The sequence below is a fragment of the Lynx rufus genome, unplaced genomic scaffold (genome assembly GCF_022079265.1).
Source record: "Lynx rufus isolate CCGP_SWC_20201006 ecotype Redwood Valley unplaced genomic scaffold, mLynRuf1.p SCAF_12, whole genome shotgun sequence".
Lineage (NCBI taxonomy): Eukaryota > Metazoa > Chordata > Mammalia > Carnivora > Felidae > Lynx > Lynx rufus.
In genome coordinates this window covers 32012300-32025324 of record NW_025814826.1, presented here as the reverse complement: position 1 = coordinate 32025324, position 13025 = coordinate 32012300, and the positions used below count along the sequence as shown (strand labels likewise).

The 13025-nt window shown below is 38.1% G+C and overlaps 1 protein-coding gene across 9 annotated transcripts in view; it reads left to right on the top strand.

The window, feature by feature from the left end:
• The window catches only part of IMPA1 (inositol monophosphatase 1), a 34887-nt gene that overhangs the window by 10238 nt on the left and 11624 nt on the right, over window positions 1–13025 (top strand). For all 9 annotated transcript variants that reach the window (XM_047074076.1, XM_047074078.1, XM_047074079.1 and 6 more), the window contains 2 exons: window positions 1526–1634; window positions 2966–3074. In XM_047074076.1, coding sequence (XP_046930032.1) covers window positions 1526–1634; window positions 2966–3074 — 218 coding nt within the window. The remainder of the gene's footprint in view (window positions 1–1525; window positions 1635–2965; window positions 3075–13025) is intronic.

Genomic DNA, 13025 nt, shown 5'->3' with positions numbered 1-13025 from the left:
CAGATAAATATGTGCTGGGACTATGAAAAAAGGCTGTGAGAACATGAAGAGGGTATATCCAGTTATGCCTAGAGTGGTTTGGGGAGGCCTTCGTAACAGAAGGGGTCTTAGAAGTCAGTCATGTGAGTTTGGTCTTAGCAACTTAGGAGTTTGCCAGATAAGAAAAGGAGGAAAGCATTTGAATCGGAACAGCTTGGAGAAGAGCATGATGTGTGTGGGGAACAAGATGCTCATCGTGAATGAAACTGAAAGTGGCAGGGGCAGAATCGATGAGGTGAGTTAGTTGTGATTTTGTTGTGAGGCACTGTGGCCTGTCTGTGCCAGAACATTTGGGTTTTGTTTTATTATTGGGTAGGAAACCAATAGAGGTTTTAAAGTACAGAGTGACAGATAATTCTAGCAATGTAGAGATCATACCAGAGGGGTGCAAAGGGTGATTCTGAACTAAGATGGGGCAGTGAGGATGGCTGAGGAAATGCCAAAATCAAGAAGTACTTTCAAGATAAAATTTGCAGAGGGAGACACACGGGGAAGGAATGAGGTGTGATCAGGTAATGAGTGATTTTTGACCTCGGGCTGAGGCTGCTGCAAGACTGACTCAAACCTGGCTTCCTACCTCTCATAATGGGGTTATAAGTGGCATAGGCCAAAATTAAAAGTGGTAGTTGAATTTATAGACTGGAAAGAACGAACTTACAAGAATATAGAGAGCTAAAAGGGAAATGGAAGAAATGGAAGAATGAGCAAATCCTGAGCCACATCACTTTTAAGGGTTGGACACAGAACAAGGTCCTTAAAAAAACTGACCCCAAGATAGATTAGTGAGTGAAGTAGGACTAAGAGTACTGCCAGAAACCTGGAGGTGCTGGATTAAGTAATGAAGAAGTGTGGATAATTGTCAGCAGGCTGCAGTTCTTCAGGGAAGGCATTTGGTCAATAGGCGTTCATGGGTAATTTCTTTGCAAGAAGTTTGAGGAGAGTGCATGTTTAGGGCAGAAGCCAAATTGTAATTTTTCTTACTAGAAGAACAGGAGAAGCAAAGTATAGACTGCCCTTTAGCGGTGAAGAGAAAAGGAGAAGATAACACTTTGAAAGTTGTGCAAGGGAGCTAGAAATTGAGTGTGAAAGTACACCAGCATGGAAATCTGAGAGAAGAAGAATCAGTTGATGAAAGAGTTTTTCAGAGAAGCTTGAGAGAGGGTAGGAATCATAATACGGAAGGAAGTACTCACCTTAGAAAGTAGGAAATACTTGTCTTTATCTGAGGCAGGAGGGCAGGAGGTCAAGGCGGGTGCTCTTAAATTGAGAAATAGATGGGACAAGAGTCAAGGATTCAAGTCTGATGACCTCTTTCCTCTGTTTAAGCTGGAAATTAGCATTAAGTATCCCACAGTAGTTATTTGAACACATTCTTAGCATACCTGATTTTTTTTTTTTTTTTTTATTGTCACTGCCTTAGAAAAAGTACTCATTTGATGATGGAAAAGACTCAGGTTTGGTAAAGGAAACTTTTTTCCTTCTGCAGATGGAATTTGGAGTTGTATACAGTTGCCTGGAGGATAAGATGTATACCGGCAGGAAAGGAAAGGGAGCCTTTTGTAATGGTCAAAAACTACAGGTTTCACAACAAGAAGGTAGGTTTATCCTCTGATTTTTGATGTGATTGATATTACATACATGTGTTTTGAATTTTTTGAGTGAACATGTAGAGTTCACTCAGTTGTTAACAGATTCATAAATTGTGTATACTTTCCTATTACTTCTTAATTTCCACTGCAGTTTTGAATGTGGTAGTAGGAGCAAGGATCTCAAGTATAGTCCAGAAACACCCCTTCAGCCCCAGCAGCTTGCTAAGTGCTGGGATAGGAAGATAAATAAGAAGGGCTCCCCGCCGCCATGGAGTTCACGGCTCATTGTTTCAGCCACTGCATCTCAAATTCTTTGTCAAAGTCCTCTGATCTGATGCCACTGGGGCCAGTTGTCAGACCATAAATGTGGGAGAATAAAAGTCTGTTACAGTTGGGAATCATTAAAAATGACATGACACATACACATTTTTCATGACCTTGACGACTGGCGCTTTGTCTTTCATGTGACGGCTCATTAGGCGGGAGTGTCCCCTTTTTTCCATAAACCGTGTCCAGCACTTCCCAGCGTGCACCTGTGGTTCTTTCAGGTGCAGCAAGAACTTAGACGCTTCAGAATCCCCCTCCACCTGCGTAATCTTTCTCCTCAGACACTTAATTTGAGAGCAGATTTTTAGTTCATTTAGTTCACTTTTAGTTCAGTTTAGTTTATTGAACTCGAAGACCCCAAAGATTGGAAGACGCGTCCTGATTTTTCAAGATGTTAACGTGAAAAAAGCGCATCTTAGAATCAAAGTAATATAGTTTTTAATTAGCTTATGTGGTATTAGAGGAAACAACAGTAAACACATTCGGAACAAGCTGGTAAGCGTCCGTCTCCACTGGTGGGAGGAGATGACGCGTAGGGTACACGAGGGAGCCTGTTAGCCAAGAGGGTTGCGTGTGTCATGAGCTTCAGTCATGTTGTTTCAAAGAGGGCACAGAAAGCATTGGATAAGCTGTCAAGTTAGTAAATGGAGGTCAGCCACCACTTAACTTTCGTTTTATTTCAAATCTATATTTAAATTTCCCCAAGTTTTACTTTTTAAATATTTAAGGTATTTGCTTGTTTCCCACGAAAGATACCATGCATGCAAGCAAATTGGTTATATTCTACACTTTTGGGGGATGATCTAAGAAGCAGATTCTTTTGATGATTATAAAACAACCACTTTGAGGATAATAAATTGATCAGAATTTTAAATACTTCAAGGCTTAGAAATTTGATACAACCAGGAAGAGGGATAAAAATGTCCTATTTTGTTCTAAATTATAAGTATCACATTTTTTATCAGAATTCTTATTAAACTCTAGTGATTATTTAAAACATTCTCTTTCAGATATTACCAAATCACTCTTGGTGACAGAGTTTGGCTCTTCTAGAACACCAGAGACTGTAAGAATTATTCTTTCTAATCTGGAAAGGCTTTTGTGTATTCCCATTCATGGGTAAGCTCTTTTCATTTATTCCCTGAAGTTCCAGAGAATTTAACATCTTAAAGAATGAATTTTCCTTAAACTTTTTTTTTTTTTTTTTAACATTTATTCATTTTGGGGAGAGAGAGAAAGCGTGCGTGCGAGCAAGTGGGGGTGGGGCAGAGAGAGGGATACACAGAATCCGAAGCAGGCTCCAGGCTCTGAGCTGTCAGCACAGAGCCCGACTTGGGGCTCAAACTCATGAACTGTGAGATCATGACCTGAGCCAAAGTCAGGCGCTTAACCTACTGAGCCACGCAGGCACTTCGAATTTTCTTTTAGAAGTTAAATTTTTTTATTAATAGGCTTGGGGTCAGTACCATAATTCTAATTTTGTAATGTAACTAAAAAACCTTTTTATTTGAGAACAATTTCATATGTGACAAAATTTGCTGAAATAATTAAAAAAAAAATCCCTTTACTCAGATTCACCTGTTGTTAACATTTTACCCTATTTGCTTTATTTTTTCATTCCCTCTGTGTGTGTGTGTGCACGCGCGTGTGTGTGTGCGCGCGCGCATGCATACATGCAGTTTTTTCCCCCAAACTAATTTAGGGTCAATTACTTACATCATGACTCTTTACCCCTAAATACTTCAGTTTATTTCTTGAGATTGATGAGAGATATTTTCTTCTATGATCACAGTACAATTATTGACTTTATAAATTTATTTTTTATCTGATGTACCATCTGTATTTAATTTTGTCACTTGATATAATGTCCTTTGTAGCCTTTTTTTTTTTTTTTTTTTTTTTTAACGAATATAAGATTCAGTCTGGGGTCAGGCATTACATTTAGTTATTATGTCTGGTTAGCCACCTTTAATCTGGAGTGTTTCCGCAACCTAAGAAATTACCCACTTCCTCTCAGTTTTCAAATTATTCGCATGAATGGATACAAGGTAGACTCTTATAATTTATTTCTGGTTTCTCTGTATCAATGGTTGTCTTCCCTTGTCACTTCTTTTTTATATTTGTGCTTTGTTTTTGTAAATCTTGATTAAAGTACTTACGTGGCTTGTCTTTTTTTTTTTTTAATGTTTATTTTTGAGAGAGAGCAATCGCAAGTGCGTAAGCGAGGGAGGAGCAGAGAAAGAGGGAGACACAGAATCCGAAGTAGGCTCCAGGCTCTGAGCTGTCAGCATAGAGCCTGATGCGGGGCTCGAACCCACGAACAGCGAGATCATGACCTGAGCCAAAGTCAGACGCTTAACCAATTGAGCCACCCAGGCACCCCTCTTTTTGTTTTTGTTTTTGTTTTGTTTTTTTTTGTTTGTTTTATCAAAGAACCAGGATTATGATTTATTAATATGATCTATAGTTTTTCTCCTCTCTGCCTTATTATTTTCATCCTTGTGCCTTTCTTGGTTCCTTTTTAAGTAGAGAGTTTGCTTTTATTCTTTTACTTTTATTAATATAAATATCTAGGCTATGAATTTCTGTCTTACCTCTGTTTTAAATGGTTCCGTAGTTTCTGATACGCAGGGTTTTCATTCTAATTATTTTCATAAAATCGGTAATTTGTTTGTATTTCCTCTTTCACTTAAGAGTTCTATTCCTAAATTTCTACAAAGAAAGTTTCTTTAAATTTCATTTTTTAATTTTAATAGTTTTGTTACATTGTAACAAATCTGCTATGGAACTTACTAATGTTTTCTTTGTGCATTCTATAATTGTTTGTTACAGTTCCATATGCACTGAGTTAAAGTATATGCTCCATTATCAGGGTATAATGTTTGATATATACCCTAAAGATTGACCTTATTACGTTTATTTTTCTACTTCACCTGTCTCATACTGAGTGATATGTTAAATTCTTCTGTTATTAGTGTGTTTCTCAGTATTTCTCCTTGGAACTCATAAAGTTTTTTTTTTTTAATGTTTATTGATTTATTTTGAGAGAACACAAGCAGAGGAGGGTGAGAGAGAGGGAGGGAGGGAGGGAGAGAATAGAGAGAATAGAAGGAGGGAGAGAAGCAGGCTCCACACTCAGGGGGAGTCCAATGCAGGGCTCTGTCTCACGACCATGAGATGACCTGAGCTGAAATCAGGAGTTGGACATGTAACCCACTGAGCCACCCAGGCACTCCTACAACTCTTAGAGCTTTTATCTTATATAAGGTGGAAGCTGTATTATTTGATGCCTATACATAACTGTTAAACCTTCTTGTATCATTTTAACTTTACTTACAGTATCCTTTGTTTTGTTTCATCCTTTTGGACTTAGTCTACTTTGACATCAAAAATGAAAACTCTGCCTCCTAACTATTATTGCCATTTGCTTGGTACATGTTGGTCCACTTTTATTTGTAGCCCTTTGAATCATTGTTTCAAGTGTGTCTCTTGAATACAGCCTGGAATGGAGTTTTGTTTTATAATGAATTTAATTTTTTTTCTTTTAACAAAACGGGCCTGTTCATTTGCTAATATGACAGTTTAGTCTCAATTCTACCCTTTAGTCTTAGTTTTTTGTTGGACTTAACAAAAGGACTGCTACAGGCATCTTATAAAGTTTTCCCGGTCACCTTAAGATTGTATGAAGCTCATCCTTTATGGGTTCCTTGGGAAGGGCACATGTGCATAAAGTTCCATGAGTTCTGGCACGTTCCAAACTCTTCTTCTGTGGCTTTGAAACTTGAACAGCTTGGCTGGATGTAATATCCTTAAGAAACAAAGTATGGACTAAATTTCTTGAAAATGCTATTTTACTGTTGCCTTGCTTTGTATGTTGCTTTTGAGAAATCTGATGCCATTCTAATTTTTTTGGCTTTTTAATTCATGTTTTACTTGGAGGCTCTTTTTGTTTTGTTTTGCTTTTTTGTTTTTTAATCTTTCTAATTGTACAATGATCTTGGAATTGCTCATTCTGGCAGTTTTCTCCTTTAACATGTACACGCATGTCTTTTTTTATTCAGGAAAATCTTTGAATTACAGTTTTAAAATTTTTTTATGTTTATTTATTATTGAGAGAAAGACACAGAGCGTGAGCAGGGGAGGGTTAGAGAGAGGGGGGAGACACAGAATCCGAAGTAGGCTCCAGGCCCTGAGCTGTCAGCACAGAGCCTGTCGCGGAGCTTGAACTCACAAACTGTGAGATCATGCCCTGAGCCGAAGTCGGTCGCCCAACCGACTGAGCCACCCAGGCACCCCTGAATTATAGTTTTAAATACTAATTCAGTTCTCATTTTCATTTTCTGTTCTGTTTTCATTTCTTCAGGACACTAGTAGTAATGTTCAACCTGCTTTGTGTCATTTTTTTCAACCACTTTCTCTCTGACCCTTTTTACTTCTTTCCTTTATTGCTTTTCCTCATTGCCCTTCATTAGGTTTTTATTGGCATCTGTTCTCCTAAGGGTACCTTGTAATCTACTTTTCATTCATGGTACAATTTTGTCTCCCCCCTCCCCCACCTTCTTTTCTGAGGTTTATGCATCTTTTATTTCTTCCTTTTCCCACCCCATTTCTACAGCAGTTTTTTTGAATTTCTGATTTAACTCCCTCCCCCACCCCCGTATTTACAAACATTTGTTTGAGGGTATTTAATTCAGGTTGGATTGATTTCATTTTCAGTTTTTTTCAGTCTCATTGTGGACTTTTTGGGGGAGACTTTATCAGGCAAAAAAAACCAAAAACCAAAACCAAACACTTTCATTAGCAAATGTCTGATATTTTATAGTAGTTCTGTATGGATGTGGTCTCCTTTTTTTCTATTTCTGTTCATTTTGTGATCAGGGTTCCTGATTTCAGAACTTTTTATTCCCAGTTCTGCCCTTCTGTGCAGTTTCTTTTATGATAATCTATTAAGTTGTGGTGAGGGTTGGGGGTTGGCCTATGTTTCACTTTTATTTCTGTAGGATCCTTAATTTTTCACTCATTCTTTTCCTTCACTTCCTAGTCTAAAAGGGGTGGCACTTTTCTTAAAATTTTTCTTGAGCTATAATTGACATATAACATTCCTTTCTTTTCTTTTCTTTTTTTTTTGAGAGAGAGAGAGAGAGAGACAGAGCATGAGTGGGGGAGGGGCGGAGAGAGAGGGAGACACAGAATCAGAAGCAGGCCCCAGGCTCTGAGCTGTCAGCACAGAGCCGGACGGAGGGCTGCAACCCATGAACCAGGACATCATGACCTGAGCCGAGGAAGTCAGATGCTAAACTGACTGAACCACTCAGGCACCCCAGACATATAACATTATTTTAATTTCAGGTATACAGTATAATGATTTCATATTTGGATATATTGTGAAATGATCACCACCACAATAAGTCTAGTGAATATCTATCATCACATAATAGAGTTTTTTTCTTCTTGTAGTGAGAACTTTTAAGATCTACTTTCTTAGCAACTTTGAAATATGGGATACAGAATTATTTTTTTTTACATTTAATAACTTGTTTTATTATTTTATTTTTTTAAATTTACATCCAAATTAGTTAGCATATAGTGCAACAATGATTTCAGGAGTAGATTCCTTAATGCACCTTACCCAGTTAGCCCATCCCCCCTCCCACAACCCCTCCAGCAACCCTCAGTTTGTTCTCTGCATTTAAGAGTCTCTCATGTTTTGTTCCCCTCCCTGTTTTTTTATTATTTTTGTTTCCCTTCCCTTATGTTCATCTGTTTTGTCTCTTAAAGTCCTCATATGAGTGAAGTCATATGATTTTTGTCTTTCTCTGACTAATTTTGCTTATTATGATACCCTCCAGCTCCATCCATGTAGTTGCAAATGGCAAGATTTCATTCTTTTTGATTGCCGAGTGATATTCCATTGTATATATATACACCACTTCTTTATCCATTCATCCATCGATGGACATTTGGGCTCTTTCCATACTTTGGCTATTGTTGATAGTGCTGCTATAAACATGGGGGTGCATGTGTCTCTTCAAAACAGCACACCTGTATCCCTTGGATAAATGCCTAGTAGTAAAATTAATTGCTGGGTCATAGGGTAGTTCTAGTTTTAATTTTTTAAGGAACCTCCATACTGTTTTCCAGAGTGGCTGCACCAGCTTGCATTCCCACCAGCAATGCAAAAGAGATCCTCTTTCTCTGCATCCTTACCAACATCTGTTGTTGCCTGAGTTGTTAATGTGAGCCATTCTGACAGGTGTGAGGTGTTATCTCATTGTGGTTTTGATTTGTACTTCCTTGTTGATGAGTGATGTTGAGCATTTTTTCCATGCGTCGGTTGGCCATCTGGATGTCCTCTTTGGAGAAGTGTCTATTCATGTCCCCTGAACATTTCTTCACTGGATTATTTGTTTTTTGGGTGTTGAGTTTGATAAGTTCTTTATAGATTTTAGATACTAACCCTTTATCTGATATGTCATTTGCAAATATCTTCTCCCATTCTGTTGGTTGCCCTTTAGTTTTGCTGTTTGTTTCCTTCGCTGTGCAGAAGCTTTTTATCTTGATGAGGTCCCAGTACTTCATTTTTGCTTTTGTTTCCCTTGCCTCCGGAGATGTGTTAAGTAAGAAGTTGCTGTAGCCAAGATCAAAGAAGTTTTTGCCTGCTTTCCTTGAGGATTTTGATGGCTTCCTGTCTTACATTGAGGTCTTTCATCCATTTTGAGTTTATTTTTGTGTATGGTGTAAGAAAGTGGTCCAGGTTTAGTCTTCTGCATGTCGCTGTCCAGTTTCCCAGCACCACTTGCTGAAGAGACTGTCTTTATTCCATTGGATATTCTTTCCTGCTTTGTCAAAGATTAGTTGGCCACATGTTTGTGGGTCCATTTCTGGGTTCTCTATTCTGTTCTATTGATCTGAGTGTCTGTTCTTGTGCCAGTACCATACTGTCTTGATGATTACAGCTGTGTAGTATAGCTTGAAGTCTGGGATTGTGATGCCTCCTGCTTTGGTTTTCTTTTTCAAGATTGCTTTGGCTATTCGGGGTCCTTTCTGGTTCCATACAAATTTTAGGATTATTTGTTCTAGCTCTGTGAAGAATGCTGGTGTTATTTTGATAGGGATTGCGTTGAATATGTAGATTGCTTTGGGTAGTGTTGACATGTTAACAATATTTGTTCTTCCTATCCAGAAGCATGGAATCTTTTTCTATTTTTTGTGTCTTCTTCAATTTCTTTCATAAGCTTTCTGTAGTTTTCAGTGTATAGATTTTTCACCTCTTTGGTTAGATTTATTCCTAGGTATTTTATGGTTTTTGGTGCAACAGTAAATGGGATCAATTCCTTGATTTCTCTTTCTGTCGCTTCATTGTTGGTGTATAGGATTGCAACCATTTTCTGTGCGTTGATTTTATATCCTGCAACTTTGCTGAATTCATGAATCAGTTCTAGCAGTTTTTTGTGTGGAATCTTTTGGGTTTTCCATATAGAGTATCATGTTGTCTGTGAAGAGTGAAAGTTTGACCTCCTCCTGGCTGATTTGGATGCTTTTTATTTCTTTGTGTTGTCTGACTGCAGAGGCTAAGACTTGTAATACTATGTTGAATAACAGTGGAGAGAGTGGACATCTCTGTCTTGTTCCTGACCTTAAGGGAAAAGCTCTCAGTTTTTCCCCATTGAGGATGATATTAGCATTGGGTCGTTCATATATGGCTTTTATGATCTTGAGGTATGCTCCTTCTATCCCTACCTTCTTGAGGGTTTTTATCAAGAAAGGATGCTGTATTTTGTCAAATGCTTTCTCTGCATCTATTGAGAGCATCATATGGTTCTTGTCCTTTCTTGTATTGATGTGATGGATCACATTGATTGTTTTGCGGATATTGAACCAGCCCTGCATCCCAGGTATAAATCCCGCTGGGTCGTGGTGAATAATGTTTTTAATGTATTGTTGGATCCAGTTGGCTAATAATATCTTGTTGAGGGTTTTTGCATCCATTTCGTCAGGGAAATTGGTCTATAGTTCTCCTTTTTAGTGGGGTTTCTGGTTTTGGAATCAAGGTAATGCTGGCTTCATAGAAAGAGTTTGGAAGTTTTCCTTCCATTTCTATTTTTTTGGAACACCTTCAAGAGAATAGGTGTTAACTCTTCTTAAATGTTTGGTAGAATTTCCCTGAAAGCCATCTGGCCCTGGACTCTTGTTTTTTGGCAGATTTTTGATTGCTAATTTGATTTCCTTACTGGTTATGGGTCTGTTCAAATTTTCTATTTCTTCCTGTTTCAGTTTTGGTAGTGTATTTGTTTCTAGGAATTTGTCCATTTCTTCCAGATTACCCATTTTATTGGCATATAATTGCTCATAATATTCTCTTATTATTTTTATTTCTGCTGTGTTGGCTGTGCTCTCTCCTCTTTCATTCTTGATTTTATTTATTTGGGTCCTTTCCTTTTTCTTCTTGATCAAACTGGCTAGTGGTTTATCAATTTTGTTAATTCTTTCAGAGAACCAGCTTTTGGTTTCATTGATCTGGTTTTTGGTGTTTTTTTGTTTGTTTGTTTTGATAGCATTAATTTCTGCTCTAATCTTTATTATTTCCTGTCTTCTGCTGTTTTTGGGTTTTATTTGCTGTTCTTTTTCCAGCTCCTTAAGGCATAAGGTTACGTTGTATATCTGTGATCTTTCTTCCTTCTTTAGGGAGGCCTAGATTGCTATATACTTTCCTCTTATGATCCCCTTTGCTGCGTCCCAGAGGTTTTGGGTTGTGGTGTTTATCATTTTCATTGGCTTCCATATACTTTTTAATTTCCTCTTTAACTTCTTGGTTGGCCCATTCATTCTTTAGTAGGATGTTCTTGAGTCTCCAAGTATTTGTTATCTTTCCAAATTTTTTCTTGTGGTTGATTTTGAGTTTCATAGCATTGTGGTCCAAAAATATGCACGGTATGATCTCAATCTTTTTGTACTTACTTAGGGCTGATTTGTGTCCCTATATGTGGTCTATTTTGGAGAACGTTCCATGTGCACTGGAGAAGACTGTATATTCTGCTGCTTTATGATGAACTGTTCTGAATATATCTGTTAAGTGCATCTGGTCCAGTGTGTCATTCAAAGCCATTGTTTCCTTGTTGATTTTTTGATTAGATGATCTGTCCATTGTTGTGAGTGGGGTGTTGAAGTCTCCTACTATTATGGTATTACTATCGATGAGTCTCTTTATGTTTGTGATTGATTTATATATTTGGGTGCTCCCACATTTGGCACATAAATGTTTACAATTGTTAGGTCTTCTTGGTGGATAGACCCCTTGATTATGATATAATGCCCTTCTGCATCTCTTGATACAGTCTTTAAAGGCTAGATTGTCTAATATAAGTATGGCTACTCTGACTTTCTTGTGTTGAGAATTAGCATGATAGCTGGTTCTCCATCCCCTTATTTTCAATCTGAAGGTGTCTTTAGGTCTAAAGTGAGTCTCTTGTAAACAGCATATAGATGGATCTTGTTTTCTTATCCATTCTGTTACCCTATGTCTTTTGATTGGAGCATTGAGTCCATTGACGTTTAGAGTGAGTACTGAAAGATATGAATTTATTGCCATTATGATGCTTGTAGAGTTGGAGTTTCTGGTGGTGGTCTCTGGTCCTTTATAATCTTTGTTGCTTTTGGTATTTATTTATATATATATATTTTCATCTTTTCTCCCTTCAGAGAGTCCCCCTTAAAATTTCTTGCAGGGCTGGTTTAGTGGTCACAAACTCCTTTAATTTTTGTTTGGGAAACTTTTTATCTCTCCTTCTATTTTGAATGACAGTCTTGCTGGATAAAGAATTCTTGGCTGCATATTTTTCTGTTGAAGCACATTGAATATGGGATACAGAATTATTAACTGTAGTTACCATGTAATATATTATATCCCCATGAATTATCTTATAACTGGAAATTTATACCTTTGGACCCCCTTTATCCATCTTGTTCACTCTCAACCCCTGGTACCCACCAATCTGTTTTCTGTATCTAAGCTTGGTTGTTGTTTTGTTTTGTTTTAATGTTTATTTTAGAAGGAGAGAGAGCACGCGCACGCAAGCACAGGGGAGGGGCAGAGAGAGGGAGACACAGAATCTGAAGCTGGCTCTAGGCTCTGAGCTTTCAGCACAGAGCCTGATGCCGGGTTTGAACTCAAGAACTGCAAGATCATGCCCTGAGCCGAAGCCAGATGCTTAACCAACTGAGCTACCCAAATGCTCCATATTTTGTTTTGTTTTTACATTGCACATATACATGGAATAACCAGTCTTATTGGACTCTCCCCAAGAAGTACAGCTTCCTTGAAGCTGTGCGGTTAGGTTCTACTTTTTTTCTAGTGCCTTCTCTGTAAAGAGAAGTCTTTACATACATAATCTTGCAGGACTATGAATTACCAAATTCTTACCTGTTTTCAGAATTTTTGTTATTTGTTGTCTCACTTTTTCTTTCTTAGGGTAGTTAGCTTCCCTGGGGCTGCCACGTTAGGGTCTGCATATTTTCCAGCTCCTTCCATAGTAGGGCTATGAATTACCAAATCCTTATATGTGTTCAACATATTTGTATTTGTTGTCTCACTTCCTGTTTAAGGGAGTTTTGTCTGTGTTCCTTCTGGGTCCTCTGTTCCCTTCTTGCGACAGTCTTTTCTGCCTCCTCTCCCCAACTTAGCATCTACAAGCTTTCGATGCTCTGTTAGGATTTTTTTGTTTGTTTGTTTTTCCCTTTACTTACAGGTAGTTTGAAAATTTGTGTTTTCTGGATCCTAGAACTGCTGAAGGAATTGATCCTGTGGGTTTTATTTGTCCTTGTTGATTTTTATTTTGCTTTTTGTGGAAAGATAATATGGGGTTTTAAAATCAGAATGCCAGGAGCACCTGAGTGGCTCAGTTGGTTGAGTGTCTGACTTCAGCTCGGGTCATGATCCCACAGTTTGTGGGTTTGAACCTCGCAGCAGGCTCGTTGCTGTCAGTGCGGAGTCCATTTTGGATCCTCTGTTCCCTCCCCCCCCACCCTCCGTCTCTGCCCCTCCCCTGCTCATGCTCTCTCTGTCAAAAATAA